Genomic DNA, 22292 nt, shown 5'->3' on the forward strand with positions numbered 1-22292 from the left:
CAGAAAATTATGGCACAGCACTGGAGACTTTCCACCCTATGACTGTCAGCTGATTGTTGAAGCCATATTGCTAAGTGTTGTATTTGCAACAAGATGATAACAGTAATTATTTATTGAATATCACTAGGTGACAAGCATTGTGCCAGGTGGGCATTTTGTTTTTATAGTTTTTGCATATATTAACTGACTTAAGCCTAAAACCAACTCAATCTGCTTTTAGCATGTTCACTTTTTAGATGAAAAAAACAAAGTAGACGAGATGAAAAAATTTGTCTGGTGTCAAACAGCTAAGGAGAGGCAAAGCTCAGATTCAAATTCCCTGCCTTCTGGCTTTGAGTTCAGTGTTATTCAGTTATGCAGTGTGTCTCTGGGTCCTCTCAGATCTCTGTGTTTCTGAAGGTGTGCAGGATGATCAGGCCATAGAAACATTCTTAAACAAAAGCACCATGTTTACGAAACACCTAGCCTCATCTTTCTCACCTGCTAAATAGAGTCAGCAATACTTAACTTACATCTTGTTATGGGAATAAATTAGATAATGTATGTCAAGCATATAGCACTGTGTAAAATAAGTGTTCATTAAATGATAGCAGCAGCAGTGGTTGTCATATTGAATTCCCTGGTGTAAAGGAAAATGTTTCTAAAGAACACACCTCACTTGTGAACTAAACTAGAGCCAGATCATAAACAACTTTATGTATAATAAAAAGAAGATTATGTTTTATACTATAGGCAATAGAAACCACTGAAGAAATTTATTACTGAGCGAGCTGTGATCTTGTTGGCAATTGAGAAAACAGACGGAGGGAAGGAGAGAAAACCGCAGGGGAGCTCACTAGGAGGCTGATGTCAAAGACTAGGCAAGAGATAATGAAGGTCTGAATTCATGAAAGGGCTAGCGTGATGGAGAGGAGGGAACACACAATGGATAGTCAAACTCCCAGATTGGTGCCTGGGTTTGGCAGGAAAGGAAGGGGGAGGAGCCTCTGGCCTCTGACTTTGGTATTGGCTCCTTTTAGACATGACCAGAATGCAAAGGAGGAGCTGTTGGGGACACACAAGGGAGTCACAGTAGACAATAAGAAATTCAGATCTGTATTATGACTTCTGAATATTCTGATTCAGGTGAAGGAGAGAGCTCAAGCCTGGCACAGCATGTGTGTGGGATCACTGAAGCTGTGGAGGTAGATGAGGTCCCCAGGGAAGGGATGTAGAGTGAAGAGAAGGCTGAGGACTGGTCTTTAGTAACACTAACATTTTTAAATGGCAGAAGAAGAGGCTGAAGGAGACTGAGGAGGAACAACTCAGAAAGACAAGAGAGTTTCAAGGTGAGAGTTTTCTGCCATGGCGAAGGTTTACAGAGAGAGCAAATGAGGTAAGGAAGGACTGAAAGGTGCCTGTCAGATTTGACAACTAGGTCACTGGTGACCTTGACAGCAGCAGGTGCCAATAGCAGAGTCCAGCTGACCAGCTTAAGAGGACAGTTGGACTGAAGGAAAGAAAGTGGAACTTGCCTGCTTCCAGGGATGCTGGCATCTCACTCCCTTTCAGTGCATTCCCACCTACTGTCAGAGAGTTCTCGTTGGGGGAGGTCTTCCTTACATAGCTAGAATCTCTCTCCCTCAGCATCTTCACTCAGTCTATACACTGCCCCAGAGAACTATCCAAAGAAGCCTCTTCATTTGGTCATGTCATCCAGCACTGCTCACACACTCCAGGCTCCCCAGATTTGCCTTGAAGTCGGTCCCCAGGATGGAGCCTGGTTTATTAAACCTGGACTTGTTCTTGGCAACATTGGAGCCATTGTTTTGTTTCAACTGGTTTCAATGAGTGTTTCAACTGGTCTTTATTTCTCCTTCTATGAGGTTGATGGTTTTCCAACTGTTTTTTTAACCTCAACCCAGAATAAGAAATATTATGGTCGCATTATGATCAGCATACATATATATGCATAACTGAAAGAAAAGTCTCAGGACATAATATGTACCGTTACTAAAGTAGATGCACTCTAATATTTTTAACTCCATCTCATTCTATCCCATTCTAGTTCATGTCTTTAAATGCTGGCCCTGACCCATTGCATTAATTTTACAACCACAGAACTAATTGAATGACCCACGGTATGAGAAGCACTAAGGAAAAAATGCTAAGTATTTGTCTGAATCCACTTCCCTTTCCTTCCCTCTTTGAGGCTGTTAGGCCTTCCCTCTAACTTCCCTCTTTTAGCTCTAGAGGACAGAGAACTGCTTCATTCACTAGATGTTAACCAGCCTTGGGAGTATTTGAATTTCCGAAGTGGTTCACCAGAAGGAAGTAAGCAGCTATAATGATGGAATTTAGAAATCAGTGAAGAGAATGGCTCACCTTTCAAATCACACCACCTAGGGTACCATTCCTGTAATTACTTTTGAGGTATAAAACAGCTTAGGGCATTTTCATGCCATGAAGATGCCCTTAGATAGCTCTAATACCACCTCTCATGGGAGACATTTAAAATTCCCAGATCTTACTTTGTGTTCCACCTATTCATACAGGTATACTTGTCACTCAACTCCCACCCAGCCAGACAACTGCCTGGAGTTGTGCTGATCTCTATGCCCTCTTCAGACCTCCTGAGGGGAAAACCATTGTCCCATTGCCTCTGTAGCTCTTTCAGTGAAAAACATTTGGGGATTTAAAAAAAAATTCTAACACTCTCATTTAAAATATATCTTTTCTTCTACTACTTAGGAAGAGGATTTCTGAACTTACCTTGACTACAGACAGGAGGACGTTGCCCGAGAAATAAGAGAGGTCTTTTCTCCTCTGCTGAGAGGTGCCCGCTGCTGCCGTGGACACGTGATTCCTCTCAGAAGACTCCTGAAGGGCTTTATCTACTGCATACCTGCAATGAACCAGGCCCTGGGCCAGGTCTCGATTCCAGTCTGGTGAATTAAACTCCATTCCTGGCCTCAAGTCACTTGCACCCAGCTTAAAGATGAGTGAAGAACAGTGGATCTCTCTCACTCCAGAAGAATTTGGCCAACTCCAGAAATATTCAGAATGTGAGTAAATGCGTCAACAGACCTGGGATGGGATGTCCTCTGGGCTGGAGAGACCATTTCTGGAGAGCAGAGCAGTCTTATTCCAAAGCCACAGAGAATGAGCATGGTCCTAACAGCTTGTATTTCCTTATGAACATAGAATTAAGTGTCTTAACATAAAAACACCATTATCTTTAGGCTCTATAAATAGTAGATGCTCATCAGGGAAATTTGGGAATAACACAGAAAAAAATAGAGTAGGTTAAAAATCACTAGTACACTCTCTGAATATTCTGAGTCACTCCTCTCCTGTATATATTGCTTTTATGGTTGAGCTCACACTGTATATATCTTTTTTTTTTTTTTAGAGTTGCTTGGGAAGTGTGAGGATTTGCTACATAAACAAATTGCATGCAAATGAGATTTGGGCTTCTAGTGAGCCCTCTCTTAACCCTAGTAGTGGACATGGTACCTAATGGGTGGTTGTGTGCCCCTTTTCCCCTCTCACTCCTTCTCTCCCTCCTTTAGCAGTGCCAAGTTTGTTGTTCCAGGCTTTTTGCCCACATGCCCAATGTTTAGGGCCCACTTGTGAATGAAAACATGCAGTATTCAGTTTTTTGTTTCTGTAATAATTCACTTAGATTGATGGTCTCTAGCTGCATCTATGTTGCTGCAAAAGACATTGTTTTGTTCTTCTTTCTGGTTGCTTGTATTCCATCATGTATAAGTATCACATTTTCTTTATCCAGTTCACTTTCGATGGGCATCTGGATTGGTTCCATGTTTTAGCCATTGTAAACAGTGCTCCAATATACATATACATACAGGCATCTCTTTTGATATAGTGATTTATGTTCTTCTGGGTATATTTCCAGAAGTGGGATTGCTGGGTAGTATGGTAGCTCAATTTTTAGTTTTTTGAGAAACCACCACACTGCTTTCCACAAAAGTTGAACTAGCTTACATTCCCACCAACACTGTAGGAGTGTTTCTCTCTGCAGCCTTACCAACCCCTGTTGTTTTGTGATGCTTTTGTGATAGCCATCCTGACTGGTATGAGGTGGTGTCTCATTGTAGTTTTGATTTGGATTTCTCTGATGATTAGTGGAAGCTGAAAGTTTTTCATGTTTGCTGGCTGCTTGTATGTCTTCCTTTGGGAAGTGTCTGTACCTGTCCTTTGTCCATTTTTTAATGGGATTTTTTTTTTCAGTCAATCCATTTTAGTCCCTGATAGATCCTGGATGTTAGGCCTTTGTTAGATGCATAGCTTGCAAATTTATTTTTCCCATGCTGTGGATTGTCTCTCAACTCTCTTGGTGGTTTCTTTTGATGTGCAAAAAATTTTTAGTTTGATAAGTTCCCCTCTGTCAGTTTTAGATTTTGCTGCATTTGCTTTTGTGAACTTGGCCATAAATTCATTGCCTACTCCATTGTCTAAGAGGGTGTTCTCTAAGTTTTCTTCTAAGATTCTAATAGTTTGAGCCTTCATATTTAAGTCCTTTATTTGTTTTGAGTTAATTTTTGCATTTGGTAATAGGTAGGAGTCCAGTTTCATTCTTTTGCACGTGGTTAGCCAGTTTTCCCAACACCATTTGTTAAATATGGTTTCCTTTCCCCAATGTTTGTTTTTGTTGGCTTTGTCGAAGATGAATTAGTTGAAGGTCTGTGTTTTATTTCTGGGTTTAATGTCCTGTTCCATTGATCTATGTGTCTATTTTTGCACTTGTATGATTGTAGCAAAGTTTGAAGTCTGGAAGTTTAATGCCTCTAGTTTTGTTCTTTTTGGGTGAAGATTTCTTTAGCTGTGGGCTCTTTTTTACCTTCATATGAATTTTATATTGTCTTTTCTAGGTCTGTGAAAAATAATGCTGGTAATTGGATAGGGATTATGCTGAATCTGTAGACTGTCCTGGACAGAATGGACATCTTGATGATATTGATTTTTCCAATCCATGAGTATGGGATGTTCTTCCATTTGTTTGTGTCATACTTGATTTCTTTGAGCAGTCTTTTGTAGTTGTCATTGTAAAGGTCTTTCACCTCTTTGGTCAGATGGATATCAAGGTATTTTTATTTTGTGTGTGTGACTAGTTTGAATGGGATTATGTTTTTTATTTGATTCTACCCTGCTTGTTGTTGATGTATAGAAATACAACTTTTTTTTTGCACATTGATTTTGTATCCTAAGACTTTATTCAAGTTGTTTATCAGTGTGAAGAGGTTTTTGACAGACTCTCTAGGGTTTTCTAGGTATGAAATCATATCACCTACAAATAAGGATAATTTGACTTCCTCTTTTCCTACTTGAATACCCCTAATTTTTTTCTTATGCCTAATTGCTCTGATTAAGAATTCCAGTACTATGTTAAATAGGAAGGATGAGAATGGGCATCCTTGTCTTGTAGTTCTTGAGAGAATGCTTCCAGCTTCTGCCCGTTAAGTATGATGTTGACTACAGGTTTGTTCTAGAATGTTCTCTTGATGCTTAGGTATTTGAGGATTTTTATCAAGAAAGGATGTTGGATTTTATTGAATGCTTTTTCTGCATCTAATGAGATAATCGTGTGGTTAATTTTACACCCATTTATGTGAGGATTATGTTTATTGTTTTGTGTATCTTGAACCAGACTTGCATCCCAGGAATGAAGCTCACCTGATCATGTTGGATAATTCTTGAAATGTGCTGTTGGAATGCAATTTGCTAGAATCTTGTTGACAATTTTTACATCTATGTTCATCAGGGAAATTGGCCTGTAATTTTCTTTTTTTGCTAGGTCTTTGACATTTTAGGATATCAAGCTGATATTGGTTTCATAGAATGAGCTAGGGAGAATTCCTTTCTTCTTGACTGTTTGGAATACTTTCAATAAAATTGGTATCAACTCGTATTTGTACATCCTGAAGAATTTCGCTGAGAAACCATCTGACCCAAAGCTTTTTTTGGTGGGGAGATTTCTTATTACTGAGTCAATTTCTTAGATTGTTATTGGTCTGTTAGGGTCTAATTTCTTCCTGTTTCAATCCTGGTAGGTTATGTGATGCCAGAAATGCCTCCAGATTTACTAGTTTACTTGAATACAAATGTTTGTAGCAATCTCTGGTAATCTGTTATATTTCTTCACAGTCAATTGTAACATCACCATTTTTAGTTTTAATTGTGTTTATTTGAATTCTCTCTCGCTCTCTCTCTCTCTCTCATCTCCCTCTCTTTTAAAATCTGGTCAGGAGTCTGTCAATCTTATTTATTCTTTCAAAGAACCAGATGTTTGTGTTTGTCTCATTAATCATGTGTTTGATTTTTTTCATGTCTACTTCATTCAGCTGTGACTTTTCCATTTTTCTACAAATTCTGGGATTGGATTGTGTAGTCTTTCCAGCTCCCTTAGATGCAATGTTAGACTGTTTGCTTGAGATCCCTCTATTTTCTTGATTATATGCATGCCATGCTATAAACTTGTTTCTCAGTATCACTTTCATGGTACCCCAGAGGTTTTGGTGTGGTGTGTCTGTTTTCATCATAAAGCCTGCATTTTCTACCTAATATATAATAAGTAATTTCTCAGGCCATCAAAATTATCTTATAACATAGTTTTGAAGGACTGCAGACTACATGGTTACAACGTTACTTAATCATTTACTTTAATATGTTTTTGGATTTGGACTCAAAGCCCTCTTTCAGTAAGATATTTAATTCTAATATGTATTACATTCTTGACTTTGTTCTGGAAAGGCTTGACCTTTTACTTGGGGCTCTTGACTTTCTAATAGTTGTGCCCAGGAACCATTTCAGTGCATCAAGACATGGTGTTGTCAAAGTCCATATTCATACGTAGACACATAGTTGTATCCCCTCAGGCCACTCTTAATCCAGACTGGTGACAGGAATCTGCTTGAGCTGTGGCAGAGCACCATCTGACCACTGCACTCTGCCCACAGAGAGTGGCTATCGCTTACTGTTCATGTTCATGGCACTGACTTTCTTTTTTTTTTTTTGAGTTGGAGTCTCATTCCATCACCCAGGGTGGAGTGGAGTGGCACACTCACGGACATCCCACCATCGACTTGCTGGACTCAGGCGATCCTTCTGCCTCAGGTTTCCAAGTAGTCAGAACTATAAGCATGCACTACCACACCTGGCTAATTTTTTTTTTAATTGTAGAGAAGAGGTCTCACCATGTTGCCCAGGCAATCCACTCACTTAGGCCTCCCAAAGTGCTGGGATTTCAGACTTGAGCCACTGCGCCCAGCCAAAGCACTGACTTTCTACAGAGCTCTTTGTCTTGCAGAGCTCCCAGACATACGGCTTGGCCTACACTCTTGTTCTGTCACCTTTTCCTTCAGGTTAACTGTGCTAGTGCTTCTGTAAATCACTAGGCCTGTAGCAGTTGACCTGCCCTACAGCACTTGCACAGATGTCCCTCCAGGTACCCTTGTCTGGACATCAGGGGATACAGCTCACATGCCTGCTCTGCCTCTTGCTCTCTGTGAGGTGACAGCCCTTAATTCCCTTGAACCTCAACGTCCTCTTCCAGGCCTAACACAATGTGACTGCAAATACTCCCCCCAGATCAACAGGGAGGCTCCCTAGACTTACTAGTCAATCTCCTTCCTGGTACTCTAGAGCCCATGGTTTTTTGTCTGACCTCAATGGATTTAGAGAAATTCTAATATATTGACAAGGAGCAAAGAGTCACTCTCCAGGGTAAATTCAATTTCATTTAGCCTGCTTTGTAGGTCAGCAAAGTACCAGGCCCTGTCAGAGATGAAAAACAAGCACAGATAAGAGGCCTATCCTTGAGAAATCAGAATCTTGTTAGGGAGTCAAAAGTATGCGCATCATACAAGTAGAGACAGCTTTAAGGCAGCAGGCAAATGGCTCTGGTAGAGCAGGCTAAACTAAACTAAGCATGGAAATGAAAAGGGATTGAAAACCAAGGGAAATTGGTATGGGCGGGTCAATTACTTTGCCAGCTGCTAGCAAAGTAACACAACATGAGTGGAACGAACAGCAAATGTATTGTCTCAAAGTTCTGGGATCTAGAAGTCCAAAGTCAAAAAGTCAACAGGATCAATACCATCTAAGAGCTGTGAGAAGAGGATCTGTTCCAGGACTGTCTTCTTGGCTTGTGGATGGTCATGTTCTCCCTGTGTCTCTCATGGCATTCTCCCTGTTTGCATGTTTCTGTGTCCAAATTTCCCCTTTATCTGAGGACATAGTCTTATAGGATTGGATCTACCCTCCTCCAGTACAACTTCAACTCAACTAATTGCATCTGCAACAACCCAAATAAGGGGACTCCTGAGTTATGGGGTTAGTACTTCAACATATGAATTTGGATAGGAGTGAGCACAATTGAATCATAACAGAGGATGTAGCTGGGTGAACTCTATGGAGAAAAGAGGTTTAATATGGGCAGTAGATGGGAGGGGGAAGTAGTGGAAGTAAAGGGAGAGATTATGTAAGTAGTAAGAAGAAATTCTGGGCTAGATAGTGAGAAGAAGCAGAGAAGGGGAAGGAGGTTCTAAGAAGGAATGGGGCTAGCAAGGGCCTTGAGCCCTGCATGCATTTTGTCCTTTGGATGAAATCCAGCCAGAGCTGAGAAACAAGGCTAGGATGGTGAGTGTGGCAATGAACAAATGCCAATTTTTAGAAAACTGTGGTGAAAGAATCATCAAAATTTATGAAACAAGGCAGGAGGATTGCTTGATCCTAGGAATTCGTGACCAGCTTAGGCAACATAAGACCCCACCTTTACCAAAAATAAAAAATTAGCCAGGTGTGATGGTGTTCACCTGTAGTTCCAGCTACCCGTAAGGCTGAGTGAGGAAAGAGGATCACCTGAGCCCAGGAGGTCAAGGCTGCAGTGACCTGTGATCATGCCACTGCCCTCCAACCTGGGTGACAGAGTGAGACCCTGACTCAAAGAAATAAAGTATAGAACATAAGGAAACCAACAAAAATACTTTACAGACTTAATGTGTAGAAAATGGCAACATTGGCCAGGTGTGGTGTCTCACGCCTATAATCCCAGCGTTTTGGGATGCCGAGGCAGGAGGATTGCTGGAGCTCAGGAGTTTGAGACCAGCCTGTGCAACATAGTGAGACCTTGTCTATACCAAAAATTTTAAAAATTAGCTGGGTGTGATAGCATACACCTGTAGTCCCAGCTACTCAGGAGGCTGAGGCAAAAGGATTGCCTGAGTTCGGGAGGTAGAGGCTGTGGTGAACCATGATCATGCCACTGCGCTTCAACCTGGGAGACAGAGTGAGGCCTTGAGAAAGAAAGGAAGGAAAGAAGGACGGGAGGGAGGGAGGAAAGGGAAGGGAGGGAAGGGAAGGGAGGGAAGGGAAGGGAAAGGAAGGAAGGAAGAAAGAAGATGGCAACATCAGGATGTGGGGCTGGTAGGGATAGTTTGGGAATGTTGATATTGAGATGATGACGACACATCCACTATGCATTCCCAGGCTTCAGGGATCCAGCCATAAATGAAACATAGTTTCTGTCCTCAAAGGGCTCACCACTTTATTCTGGGAGGCAGACAGGACATAAACAAGGATGTTGCAGTATAGCAGGTGCTCAAAAGTGGGCAGCATCAAGGAGGCTACCCAGTCTGGCCTGGTGAGAAGCTTGCTGATGCAGGGATTGTTTCCAGACTCCAGGAACACTAGCAGGAGGAGGGGGAAGGGCCTTCCAGGCAGAGAAAGTGGTCTGGACAGGAGCAGGGAGGTGAAGAGGACATTATGTAGCTTCTGAGAACTGTAAGCAGCTGACAGGCTGGGTAACTAAAGCACATGCTGGTGGTGGCATTGGGGAAGTTGAGGGAAGAACCAGAAGGTAAGCAGGACCCTGTCGTGGAGTATCCTGCTTTCTAAGTGACATGTCCTGTGGGCTCCAGGAAGGTAATGATGGGATGTAGGTGGGAATGAGGGGTCAGGCTACAGCTCTGACTTGGGAATCTTGTGTGAAGACAGCAAGGAGAGAAAATAAAAGAATGAGGCACTTCGGAGAGCAAGAATGTTAGGAGAGAAAAGGAAAGGATGGAGAAAGGGGGCTTAGGGCATGCTTCCCCCAGGAGTCAGGGACAAAAGAAGACACAGAGAGAAGAACCAGAAAGGTAACTGGGCAAAAAGGAGTACAGGAAGGAGGGAGCTAAGGGAAGGGTTCCCAGTGTTGCAAAGCAGTTGAGCAGACAGAGGGATGAAAAGAAACCAGAGTATTTAGTAGGAAAGGGTCCTTTGGGGTTTGGACTTTTTCTTCATCCTTGTCCTTCTTTGGCCATTCCTCATGTGGTCAGTGTTCCAAGACTGGATGAAGTGCTCTGCTACTGCTGTTCTGACAGGAGGGGGAAAAAAGATAAAATTCTTAGAAAATGATTAATCCTCAGAGGAAACCCTGAAAAAGTCACTTCCACCAATTTTAACTGCATTCTGGTGTTCAGTCGAATTTCATTGCCATAGCAACCACTCTTTCATAGCCACATAAACAGGAGTTTTACGAAATAATGAATTACGCAGCCTGAGAATTGAGAACTTTCTCCAATGAGGTTATCAGGTAGGAGAGGGTCTTGGTGTTTTCCATTTATATAGCATAAAGTTTGTACCTTTTCTGGTGGCCTTCTATGGGCTAAGGGAGGGGGTGAGGAGGTATCTTAAAACTGCTCTTGAAGACATATGTGAAGGGAGACCCAAAAAAAACCCTGGAATTTATTTATTAAAAATTGTGTATTTATTCTTGCATGTTTAAACTTCAGTCACTTTCAAAGTACTCTCCGTTTGATGCAATACACCTATTTAGACACTTTTTCCTCTGCTCAAAACAGTTTTTTAACTCATCAGTTTTTTAACTCTGCTCAAAACAGTTTTTTTAGTGCTTCTGCCGTTTTCTGTTCACCTCTTCCATGTCAGCAAAATGTTTCCTTTTGAGGACTTTTGTCATCTGGGGAAACAAAAAAAAAATGTAGCTTGGGCAAGATCAGGAGAATAGGGAAGGTAGGACAAGGGAGTCATGCAGTTTTTGGTCAAAAACTACTGAACACTCAGTGCAGCATGGGCAGGTGAGTTGTCATGGAGGAAGAATCAGTCACCTGGTTGCCACAACTCTGGATATTTCTTCTGTAACACAACCTCTCACAACAATGCTAGCTGGTAAACCAATACTGATGAATTCCTAGAACACTTACCTACCAGGAGAAGCCTGTACTACAAGGGACCCACCCTTCAAAAGGTAATTCCAGTTTTTTGGGGGGGTTCCCCTTCATATATTTATTTTATATAATTACATACATACACATATACACAGACATACATACATATACAGTCGACTGTAGGCTTAATGTGAATCTACAGTGTAAAGAGTTTGTCAAAAAAGCTAATGTGATCTTAATACGTTTTTATTATAAAATAAAAAGTAAAAATTTTGAAAAACAAAAAGATGAAATTTAAAGCTACTCATGATCCTATTTCTCAGTGATCACTAGTATTAGCATGTTTGTGTATAAAGGCAAGTATAAATATAAATATCAAAATATACAAACATACCTACTACATACACATAGATACACACATGCACATTGAAAACAAACTTGGGAATACACATGCTGTGTTGTTTTGCATGCTGTTTTATTTCCCCTAGCAATATGTTTCAGTTACCTATTGCTGCATTAAAACAACTTCAAAATGTATGGATTGAAACTACCATTTCTGCTCCACAAATGAGAAGCCTCAAATGAGTGCGGACTGAACCACCCAACATGGCTTATTCTCTCACATGATGCTACTTCAGTGTCCCTCCATGGGCCCTGTAGCACTTTCTCATCTTCCAGAGGCTCTCCATGTGGCCTTTCTTTTTAACAGGGTAGCCCGGATATCTAACATGGTGGCTCATGGTTCCAAGAGCACAAATGCAGCAGCTGTCAGGCTTTTTTTAACACCTAGGCTCATATGTTCTAGAACCGAACTCCCTCATATTCCATGAGTCAAAGCAGTCACAGGCCTGGCTCACGTTCAGTGGGATGGAGGTAAGGACTCCACATCCGGGAGGCAAAGCTCCCAAAGGGAGGGAAAGAATGGATGGCAACCATCTTTAGAGATGGCTAAGGTACAATATTGACCATGAGGCATTCCCATATCATTCAAGACTCTTCAGAAGCATGGCTTTTCGTCGCTGGAGAGTTTCTTTCTCATACACGTGTGCTATTTCATTTACCCAAGCCAGTGCTTACAATCTTGTGCTATATTAATAGGCTCAAAGTGTCTATAAAAGCAACTGCTTTCCGCATTCTATTCCGCCCTAACTAAACCTCTCTAGAGAACTGAATTTATTTCTGGGCACCACAGTTTACAATGGACATGGACAACCTGGAACTTGTTTAAGAAATGCTCCTGGTATGGTGGGGGACCTCACAGCCTGATTATGGAGACATTAAGATATTGTACATATTTGCTGGAGAAGGGAAGGGAAAGGTGAGCGAGTGTTTGCTGTATTAAAACAGCTTAGTGCTATTGTGGAGAAGAAGTGTTAAATTAATTTTAAATGGTTTCAAAGGTAGCCCTAGGACTAATGGGAGGAGCTTATAGAAAATCTTTAACTTAAAGTATGGTATGCATTAATTCCTAATGCTCAAACTGATCCAAGATGGAACAGAATTGACTTAAAAGTGACTGCGTTTCCTTTTCCTGTAACTGTCTGGGCAGAGAGTTAGCTGAGATTATTATAGGGAAGATAAGATTATTATTATAGGGAAGATAAGACCATTAGTTGTCTGGTTGATTAAATGACCTTTGTTTGCATTTCTATATTTAAACAGATTTCTATTCTACCCTAGAAGGTGAATGTATGTGGGAATACCCCCTACTGATCTTCCTCCTAAGAATCCTGGTAATTACTTGGAGTGAGGGGGAAGGCAAGTTTTTTTCCCCCAGTTTTTTGTTAATTTCTTAAAAGTTCCATTATTTATCAAGGACAGAAACTATTAGTTTATTCAAAAAGGAGAAAAAGGAAAATAACTGATGAAATATCAGTGTTGACCCAGTAGTTGTTCAGCATCATGCTGTTTAGTGTCCATGTCCTTGTGGGGTTTGGGGAAATGTTGTTGGTGTTGATATTCATTTTTATTCCACTGTGGTCTGAGAATGTGCATGGCAAGATTTCAGCCTTATAGAATTTGTTTATGCTTGATTTATGGACAAGGATGTGATCAATCTTAGAGTATGTTCCATGTGGTGATGAGTAGAATGTATATTCTGTGGTTGTTGTGTGGTATAGTCTGTAGGTATCTATTAAGTCCACTTGGTCGAGCGTCAAGTTTAGGTTCTGGATCTCCTTGTTGATTTTTTGCCTCGATGATCTATCTAGGACTGTCAGTGGGGTATTCAAGTCCCCTGCTATAATAGTGTTAGAGTCAATATCTTTTTTTACTTTATTTAGTAGTTGCTTTACAAATGCTGGTGCTACTATATTGGGTGCATGTATGTTTAGGATGGATATTTCTTGTTGATGGATTGAACCTTTTATCATTATGTAGTGTCTTCTGTGTCTTTTTAAATTTTGATAGCTTATAGGGTGTTTTGTCTGATATTAAGATCGCAACTGCCAGGCTCAGTGGCTCAGCCTGTAATCTGTGCTTTGGGAGGCTGAGGTGAGTGGATTGCCTGAGCCTGCCAGTTCGAGACCCACCTGGGCAACTGGGTGAGACCTCATCTCTACAATAAATCAAAAATCAGCTGGGTGTGGTAGCACGCGCCTGTAGTTCCAGCTACTTGGAAGACTGAGGCGGAAGGATCACTGGAGCCCAGCAGGTTGAGGCTGCGGTGGCCGGGAGCGGCCACCGCACTCCAGTCTGGGCAACAGAGTGAGACTCCAACTCAAAAAAAAAAAAAGATCGCAACTCCTGCCTTCTTTTGTGATCCATTTGCCTGGAAACTCGTTTTCCATCCTATAACTTCGAGTCTGTGTGCGTCCCTTGTGGTGAGATGAGTCTCCTGGATGCAGCAAATAATTGGGTCATGGTTTCTTATTAAGTTGGCCATTCTTTGTCTTTTCAGTGGTGCATTTAGTCCATTCACATTCAGACTGATTATTGAAATATGATTGTTTCTCCCTGTCATGAGGTTCTTATAAAGTTTTTTCAATGGAATATTATGCATCCATAAAGAAAGACAAATATATGGACTTCGCAGCAAGTTGGATGGATTTGGAGTCGATCATACTCAGTGATCTATCACAGAAACAAAGAATAGAGTATCATATGTTCTCACTCATAAGCGGAACTTGAACAATTATAATTCTATAAGAAAGGGATTGGCAGTAGTGGGAAACTGTCAGGGGAGGGGGTTGGAATTGGCAGTTGAGAGAAACTCCTAGGGGAGGGAGGGGCCTACCTCATCAACAAGGAAGGGTACCTGCATAATCAATGTTTGTATACCTGTCTCTGAATTGTACCCCACATCTTTGTAATAAAAAAATTAAAAATTAAAAATTAAATTATTTTAAAAATAAATATCAATTTGACTTTTAATTTTCTAAGAAACGAAACCAAACGTTTTCTACCTCCATCAGTGGTTGCTTAGACTGTGTAGAACTTTTAAAGCTGAAGAAGACCTTCAATCATCATCGATTCCAACCACCACCCATTTTACAAATGAGAACACTATGTCCAGAAGAGCTCGGTGACTTGCCCAAGGTCATACAGAACTTCACCAAAGTCTCTCAATTTCAATGAAAATTCAGTTTGTTTCAGCCATACATTCGGTAAATATACAAGTGTGTATGTGTACATATGGACGCACATGTGTATGTCAATTAAATTGTGCTATTAGGAAATATATTTCATTACAACCAGACCACTGCAAAGTTTCTGGCTTTAAAATGTAGGTTCAGTTCAAAATTCAAAACTGTCAGAGAAAATGTTTAGGGCTGATTTGTAGAACACATAGTCAGAATCTATGGATAGAAAAAAAACTTCTGTAAAGCAATGGTTCTTGAAGTTTAATATTCACATGAATCTTCTGGAGAGCTTTTAAAAATACCGATTCTGAATCAGTTGGTCTGGGGTAATGTTGAGACTCTATGTTTCAGACAAGCTCCCAAATACTGATGCTGCTTGTCCAGGGAAAACACTTTTGTAAGACAGCACAAGTTATCTGATCCATCCCTTTGTTTTAACTTGAAATATTACAAATAAGTCCATATTTGGAGGAAAAGTGTGAAATTTTGATACAAATTTACTTACACAAATAAGCCATACCAGTCATTCAGATTTGTGATAACTTTCTTTAAGATTCCTTTAGTATCCTAAAAAAGATTTTCTTATATCAGCCCAATGCCCTCTGTTTCAGTGTAAAGTCTTTTCCTCTTCTTTCATAGGTAATGTTGTGGCAGAGCCATCACTCCCACAGGTCAGTGGTCCTCAGTTGCATGTTCGAATCACATGGAAGGTTTTGAACACTTTCAGTGCCCTACTCACATCTCTTGGACCATTTAATCACAATCTCACAATCTGTAGGCATGGGACTCAGGCGTCAGTATTTTTTTAAAGCTTCCTAGGTGATTCCAATATGCAGCCAAGGTTGAGAACCACTGGTGTTTTTCCCCATGCCTTGGAAATACAGGGTTCATGAGACAAGCATATGGATGCAGATTGGGCCAATCCCTTCTCTAGCCCTCTTTATTAAAAATAAAAAACAAAAACTTTATTAAGCCAGATGTGGTGGCTCATGCCTGGAATCCCAACACTTTGGGAGGCTGAGACAGGAGGATTGCTTAAGTTCAAAAGTTCAAGATCAACCTGGGCAACATAACAAGACCTTGTCTCTTCAAAAAAAAAAAAAAATAGCTGGATGTGGTGATATGTGCCTGTAGTCCCAGCTACTCAGAAGACTGAAGAAGAAGGATCACCTGGGCCCAGGAGTGACCGCAGTGAGCCGTGATCATGCCAGTGCACTCCAGCCTAGGTAACAGAGAGAGACCTCAGCTCAAAATAAAAAAAGAAGAAGAAGAAGAAGAAAAGAAAAAAGTAAGATGAAGAATCTCAAGCCTTGGCTTAGAACTACTAAATCTGCATTTTTGCCAGATCCTTCGTGTGATTCATATGCACATTACAGTTTACAAAGCTTCTAGAGAACTTTGGGAATGGATTGTCATCATGCGCCTTAGAATTTCACTGTCATATGTGGGCTTTCAGATTTGTGTTTAAAAGTATTGATTTATAGTTATGGCAAAGTTTAACAGTTAATGGTCTAGTGTTCAAATACTCAGTGTTCTTAACTAGAAGGCAGACTATAAGCTTTGGGGTCTTGTTCAGGCAGCACAACAAGTATTCTGCAACAAACACTTAAGTCTCTGATTTGTCTGCTTGTTCAGATAGAGGGCATTTGTGTCCCACACCAACATGACAACAAATGTGTCTGTGAGCAGGGCCAAATTTTTTCCTTTAAAAGACTTTGAATGTGCTCAAACACTAAGAACAAATGTTTGGATTAAGTTCCAGAGTCTTGCCACAGAAAACACAGAGACAATTTTGACTGAAAACTTCCTAGGATAGTTGTTATCACTAACAACCTTGGTCACAGAGGAGAGCCTTCTAAACACATCATTCAGGGTAGAACTGCACCCTAGTTCCACCGTCTGGGTTAATGAGAAACATATCACCCCTATCTTGAGATTTAGGTTGTTTCCCTTGTTTGTTTGTATTTTAAAGATGTGGAGTACAATTCAGAGTTAGGTACACAAATTGTCATTGTACAGGTACAGTTTGAGCCTCACTTTGGTTCCCATGTCACCTGGTTTGAGACCCGGTACCCTCACTGATGAAGTGTGCACCCCACCCCCACCCTGCTCCCTCCCTGGCAATGCTTTACCTTGTAAAGTAGCTAAATAAGTTGACCTGCTAGGTAGAGTTCTCTGGTGTTATCCACTTAAACAATGGAGAATGTCTGCAAGGAACAGCAATTTTAGATTTAGTAAGCTTATAATTTTTTTTTCCTCGGACCGCTCCTTAGGACAGTCTTCACTTACAACAATAAAATCACATCAAACAGCAGCATCCTCAACTTCAAATGTACATTTGAATCTCCAGGAAGCTTTAAAATATATTGTTTCCTGGGTTCCTCAAGAGATGCTGACTTAATTCATCAGGGATGAATCCTGAGTTTCAATGTGTGTAGGATGCCCAGGTGATTCCAAAATGCAGATAGGTTTGAGAGCCACTGTCACAGAGGAAGGGTCATATCTTCTGACTTACTAATGTTCGAGTATCCAATAAACCAACTAGCTGTGTCATATTATTTAGATATGTTAAAAATGAGTGACTCACTTACTAACTGTGTGCTCCTGAAAGAATCACTTAACTTCCATAAACCTCCTCTTCTCTAACATTGGGATAATTATTATGCTAGAGGGTAGCTGTGGACATTTTAAAATATGTATAATGTAGCTGGGCTCAGTGGCTCAGCCTGTAATCCCGTGCTTTGGGAGGTTGAGGTGAGTGGATTGCCTGAGCCCGCGGATTCGAGACCCACCTGGGCAACTTGGCAAGAACTCATCTCTACAATAAATCAAAAAAATTAGCCGGGTGTGGTAGCACACGCCTGTAGTTCCAGCTACTTGGAAGGCTGAGGCGGAAGATCGCCAGAGCCCAGCAGGTCGAGGCTGCAGCGGCCACTGCACTCCAGTCTGGGTGACAGAGTGAGACTCCAACTCAAAAAATATATATATGTATAATGTGATTGGGTCAGTGCCGAGCAGATAATAAATACTCAACAAAATGGGATTTGTTACAAAGATCTGTGGACATGGCCCTATTTTGTACACTTAGAAATGGAACCTGGTGTCCTCTGAGTCTGGTTGTGATATTAGAATAAAGGCTTTGACAAAGACCTTTGCTACAGAGGATACATTATTGGACTCACAGAAGGCACCTAAAGTAAGATCATAGAATGCTCTAACAAGTCCCTCATTTTTCTTATCTGTCTTAAGATGTAACAGAATGGAGCAGTGATCTTCAAAGTGGATTAGTCGTGCCTAATACCCACTTACTCTTCATGGAAAAAGATACCCAGCCCAGAAATCTGTTAAGAAGAAAGCTTTCATAAAGTGTCTAAGGATTTCCAAGAAGAAAGCAATGTGTCCCAAATTTGAGATTTAGGTTGTTTCCCTTATTTGTTTGTTTGTTTGTTTGTTTATATTCTAAAGATGTGGGGTACAATTCAGGGTTAGATATACAAATGGTCATTGTCCAGGTAAAGTTTGGGCTTCACTTTGGTCTCCACGTCTTAATGAAGTGTGAGCTCCACCCCCACACCACTTCCTCCCCTGACAATTTCCCACTACTGCTAATCCCCTTTTTATAGTATTATGATAAGTGTCCAGGGTCCACTTGTGAGTGAGAACATGTGGTGCTCAGTTCTTTGTTTCTGTGATAGATCACTGAGTATTGCAGACTCTAAAACCATCCAAGTTGCTGTGAAGTTCATAATTTTGTCCCTTTTTATGGCTTTGCAATATTCCATCTTGTATATGTATCACATTTTTTAATCAAGTCTACTTTTGATGGGCAGCATGGTTGGTTACATGTTTTTGCTATTGTGGATAATGCTTCACTAAATATGCGTGCGCAGGTATCTTTTTGGTAGAATGATTTGAGTTCCACCTAGCATATTCCCAAAAGGGGGATTCCTGGGTCATATGGGAGGTTGGTTTTTAGATCTTTTAGGAGTTGCCACACTGTTTTTCGCAGAGGTTGTACTAGTTTACACTCCCACTAACAGTATAGAAGTGTTCCCTTTTCCCCACATCCTCTCCAGCACCTGTTGATTTTCGAGTAACTGATGCTGGCCATCCTGACTGGAGTTAGGTGGTATCTCAATGTAGTTTTAATTTGCATTTCTTTGATGATTAGTGAGGCAGAACATTTTATCATGCATCTGTTGGCTGCTCTTATTTCTTCTTTTATGAAGTGTCTATTCATATCTTTTGCCCACTTTTTAATAGGGCTGCTTGTTTTTTTCTTTTTGGCATGTTTGAGTTCTTTGTAGATTCTAGATGTTAGGCCTTTTACAGGCATACAGTTGGCAAATATTTTTTTCCCAGTCTGAGGAATATCTTCTCACTCTCTTGATAGTTTCTTTGGCTTTGCAGAAGCTTGTCAGTTTGATGAGGTCCCACTTGTCTATCTTATCTCTTATGGCAAGAGCTCTTGGGGTTTTGATGAGGAATTGGTTACCAGTTCCAATTTCCATAAGGGAGTATCCTGAATTTTCTAAGATTCTTATAGTTTGAGGTTTTACATTTAGGTCTTTGATCCTTTTAGATTTGATTTTTGTGGATGGTGATAGGTAGGGATCTTGTTTTAATCTTCTGCATGTGGTCAGACAGTTTTCCCAGCACCGTTTACTGAATAAGTTCTCCTCTCCTCAGTAGCTATTAGTGAAGGCTTTGTCAAAGATGAGTTGGTTGAGAAATTGAGGTTTTGCTTCCGGAATCTGTATCCTGTTCCATTGGTCTATATGTCTGTTCTTGTACCAATACCAGGCTGTTTTGGTTATTGTAGCTTTATAATAAAGTTTAAAGTCTAGAAGTGTGATACCTTCTACTTTCTTCCTTTTGCTGAGGATTGTTCACAGTCGTTTATGAGTCTATACTAATTTCTGTATTGTTTTTTCCTTGTCTAAGAAGAATGATGTTGGTCATTTAATGGGTATTGCATTAAATCTGTAGATTGCCTTGGGTAGAATTTACATCTTAACTATGAGCATGGAATATTTTTCCATTTGTTTATGTCATCTTTGATTTCTTTGAGCAATGTTTTACAGTTTTTGTTGTAAAGGTCTTTCATTTCTCTGGTTAGGAAGATGTCAAGGTATTTCATATTTTGTGTGGCTATTATGAATGAGATTGTGCCTTTTTGTTTGTTTGTTTCTCTGCCTATTTGTTGTTGGTGTATAAGAGTGCTACATAATTATATCATTAGATGCAGAAAAAGTTTTCGATAAAATCCAGCATAGAGGAAACATACCTCAAAATAGTAGGAGCCATCTACGATAAACCCACAGCCAACATATTGCTAAACGGACAAAAATTGGAAGGGTTTCCCTGAAAACTGGAACAAGACTAGGCTGCCCACTTTCACCCCTCTTGTTCAACATAGTGTTGGAAGTTCTAGCTAGAGCAATCAGACAAAAGAAGGAAATCAGGGGTATCTAGGTAGGGAAAGAGGAAGCCAAGCTATTCCTCTTTGCTGGTGGTATGATTCTATACCTCAAAAATGTAAAAGAATCTGTCAAAAACTTTCTTGCACTGATAAAGGACTTTGACAAAGTACCGGGGTACAAAATCAATGTGCAAAAGATAGTAGAATTCCTATATCTCTTATTTTAAAAGGTGTTGATACTATGAACCTATAAAAGCTCATAAAGAAAATTGAAGTAAATGTGCAATGAGTAATATGTCTCACACAAAACTAGTTAGAAATCTCTTGAATAGCTTTTTCTTCCATTTAATTTTAAACTATTAATTAGATATCTTAAAATAAATGTCCCCTTATTTTTCTTTTTAAAATCTCTGTTTACTTTTATGTGAATATATGATGAATATGTATTTCTATATATGTATGATATATCTGTATCTATATCTATATATGTATGTCACACATTTAGATATAAAGCAAGATTTTGCAAGTAGAGCAATAGCACTTTAGAACCAAAGGAATCTCTGGAACTGTGGAATATTCAAAATGCAATGATAGCATCAAACAAGTACAAACTCAGTTAAAATCCTTCCCTTGGTTCTCAAAGTGCTGACTGTACACTTTTCTTGCAGAAGCCACAACAGGGGCACTCATATTCTCAAATTTACGTTTCCTTTTTTTTATATAGCACTTTAGCTTAGCTAACAACCTCCCATTAAAATGGATTCTAAATTGTAGGATTTTTTTCCTAAGTAACTAAGCTGCTTGTAGAATCCTTTGAATATATGTGTGGCATTAACGGAGCTCTGGTCTAATTCTAAATTCTCTTCTATTCTCTTTCCAGAGTGGCTTTTAGAAAACAGAGACCTGTTATTTTACCATTCCAAAAATCTTTAACCATTTAAATTATTGTCCTTAACTAAGCATTCAATACCCCAAAAATCTGGCCCCAAACTACTCTCTGATTATAACTTGTTCTAAATATTCTATGACGCCCATCTGCATCTTTACTCACTCTGCCTCTTCTGAGAATATCTTTCCCACTTAATGTGTGCCTTTGAAAGCCTGACCCATTCTTTATGTCCCAGTTCAAATGCTACCTCCTTCATAAAATACCTCAGTCCCAACCCAGTTCTACTTGTACCCTAATTCTATCTCTTCCTTATTTGATAGTTAATAGAGCTCTATGTCATTTATACAGCATTAATTACACTTTTCTTTGTGTTAGCAAATGCTTGGGAAGCAATTGTAAATAACGCCTTAGGGAAATAATAAATAACACCTAAGGGAAAAAATATAGACATTTGAGCCAGAATAGACGTGAGTTTAAACCCTGGCTCCTGGACAAGTCAAATAATTTTTCTGAATTTCAACTTCTTCATCTGTAAACTGAAGAATATATTACCAAATTTGTATGGATTGTAAGGTAAAGATCCCCAATAAGGGATAGATATTATTACCACCATTATTAGATCATCTTCTGCACTAGTTCATTAACAGTATCTTGCAGCATCTTACCCTCCATAGCATTTTCTAGATTGAATGGAAGCAGCCCAAATTGACTACATCTGCTGTGTGGATCTTACTAAGCTATTAGTTTTTCAACATCTGTTTTGAATTTCAGAAAGAAATTTCCATTTTTAGGCAATAGCAGCATTTTCCTGTGGCATTTTAATATGTCTCAATCCTGAAATGATTATGACTTCTTCTTGATTGGATCCAAGTCAGCAAAGCCATGGAGAACAGCCCAGTCCATGAGTACATCCACTTTACCTAGGCTTAAGAGACCTTAAACCTCTGTACAAAGAGCCTGAATAACAAAGAACACTGCTTGAGCTTTTGCTCAGATGTTTAAATAGCACCAATAACGGAGCTTAGAAAGCTCTTAATTATCAGCATTAGTGCAAGACAGGGAGTGCACAAGTCATAGAAACCCTGGTTTGCTCTGAAGTCTAGAGTGCTGGTAACTACACAGGATGCACTCGTGATGTGTTTCTAATGATTACTGTGCTCCTTTTCCTTCTGAGTTCCTATTGATTCTCAATTCCCTTATGAAATTCCAAAAAGAAGCAGCCACTCTTGTCT

General features: G+C 40.0%; 1 protein-coding gene across 2 annotated transcripts in view; it reads left to right on the forward strand.

The window, feature by feature from the left end:
• The window catches only part of DGKG (diacylglycerol kinase gamma), a 212003-nt gene that overhangs the window by 31977 nt on the left and 157734 nt on the right, over positions 1 to 22292 (forward strand). For both annotated transcript variants that reach the window (XM_021708769.1, XM_008051124.2), the window contains exon 2: positions 2731 to 3044. In XM_021708769.1, coding sequence (XP_021564444.1) covers positions 2978 to 3044 — 67 coding nt within the window. In that variant the 5' untranslated portion in view covers positions 2731 to 2977. The remainder of the gene's footprint in view (positions 1 to 2730; positions 3045 to 22292) is intronic.

This window comes from Carlito syrichta, unplaced genomic scaffold, assembly GCF_000164805.1.
Source record: "Carlito syrichta isolate Samal-C Ts95f unplaced genomic scaffold, Tarsius_syrichta-2.0.1 Scaffold63716, whole genome shotgun sequence".
Taxonomy (NCBI): Eukaryota; Metazoa; Chordata; class Mammalia; order Primates; family Tarsiidae; genus Carlito; species Carlito syrichta.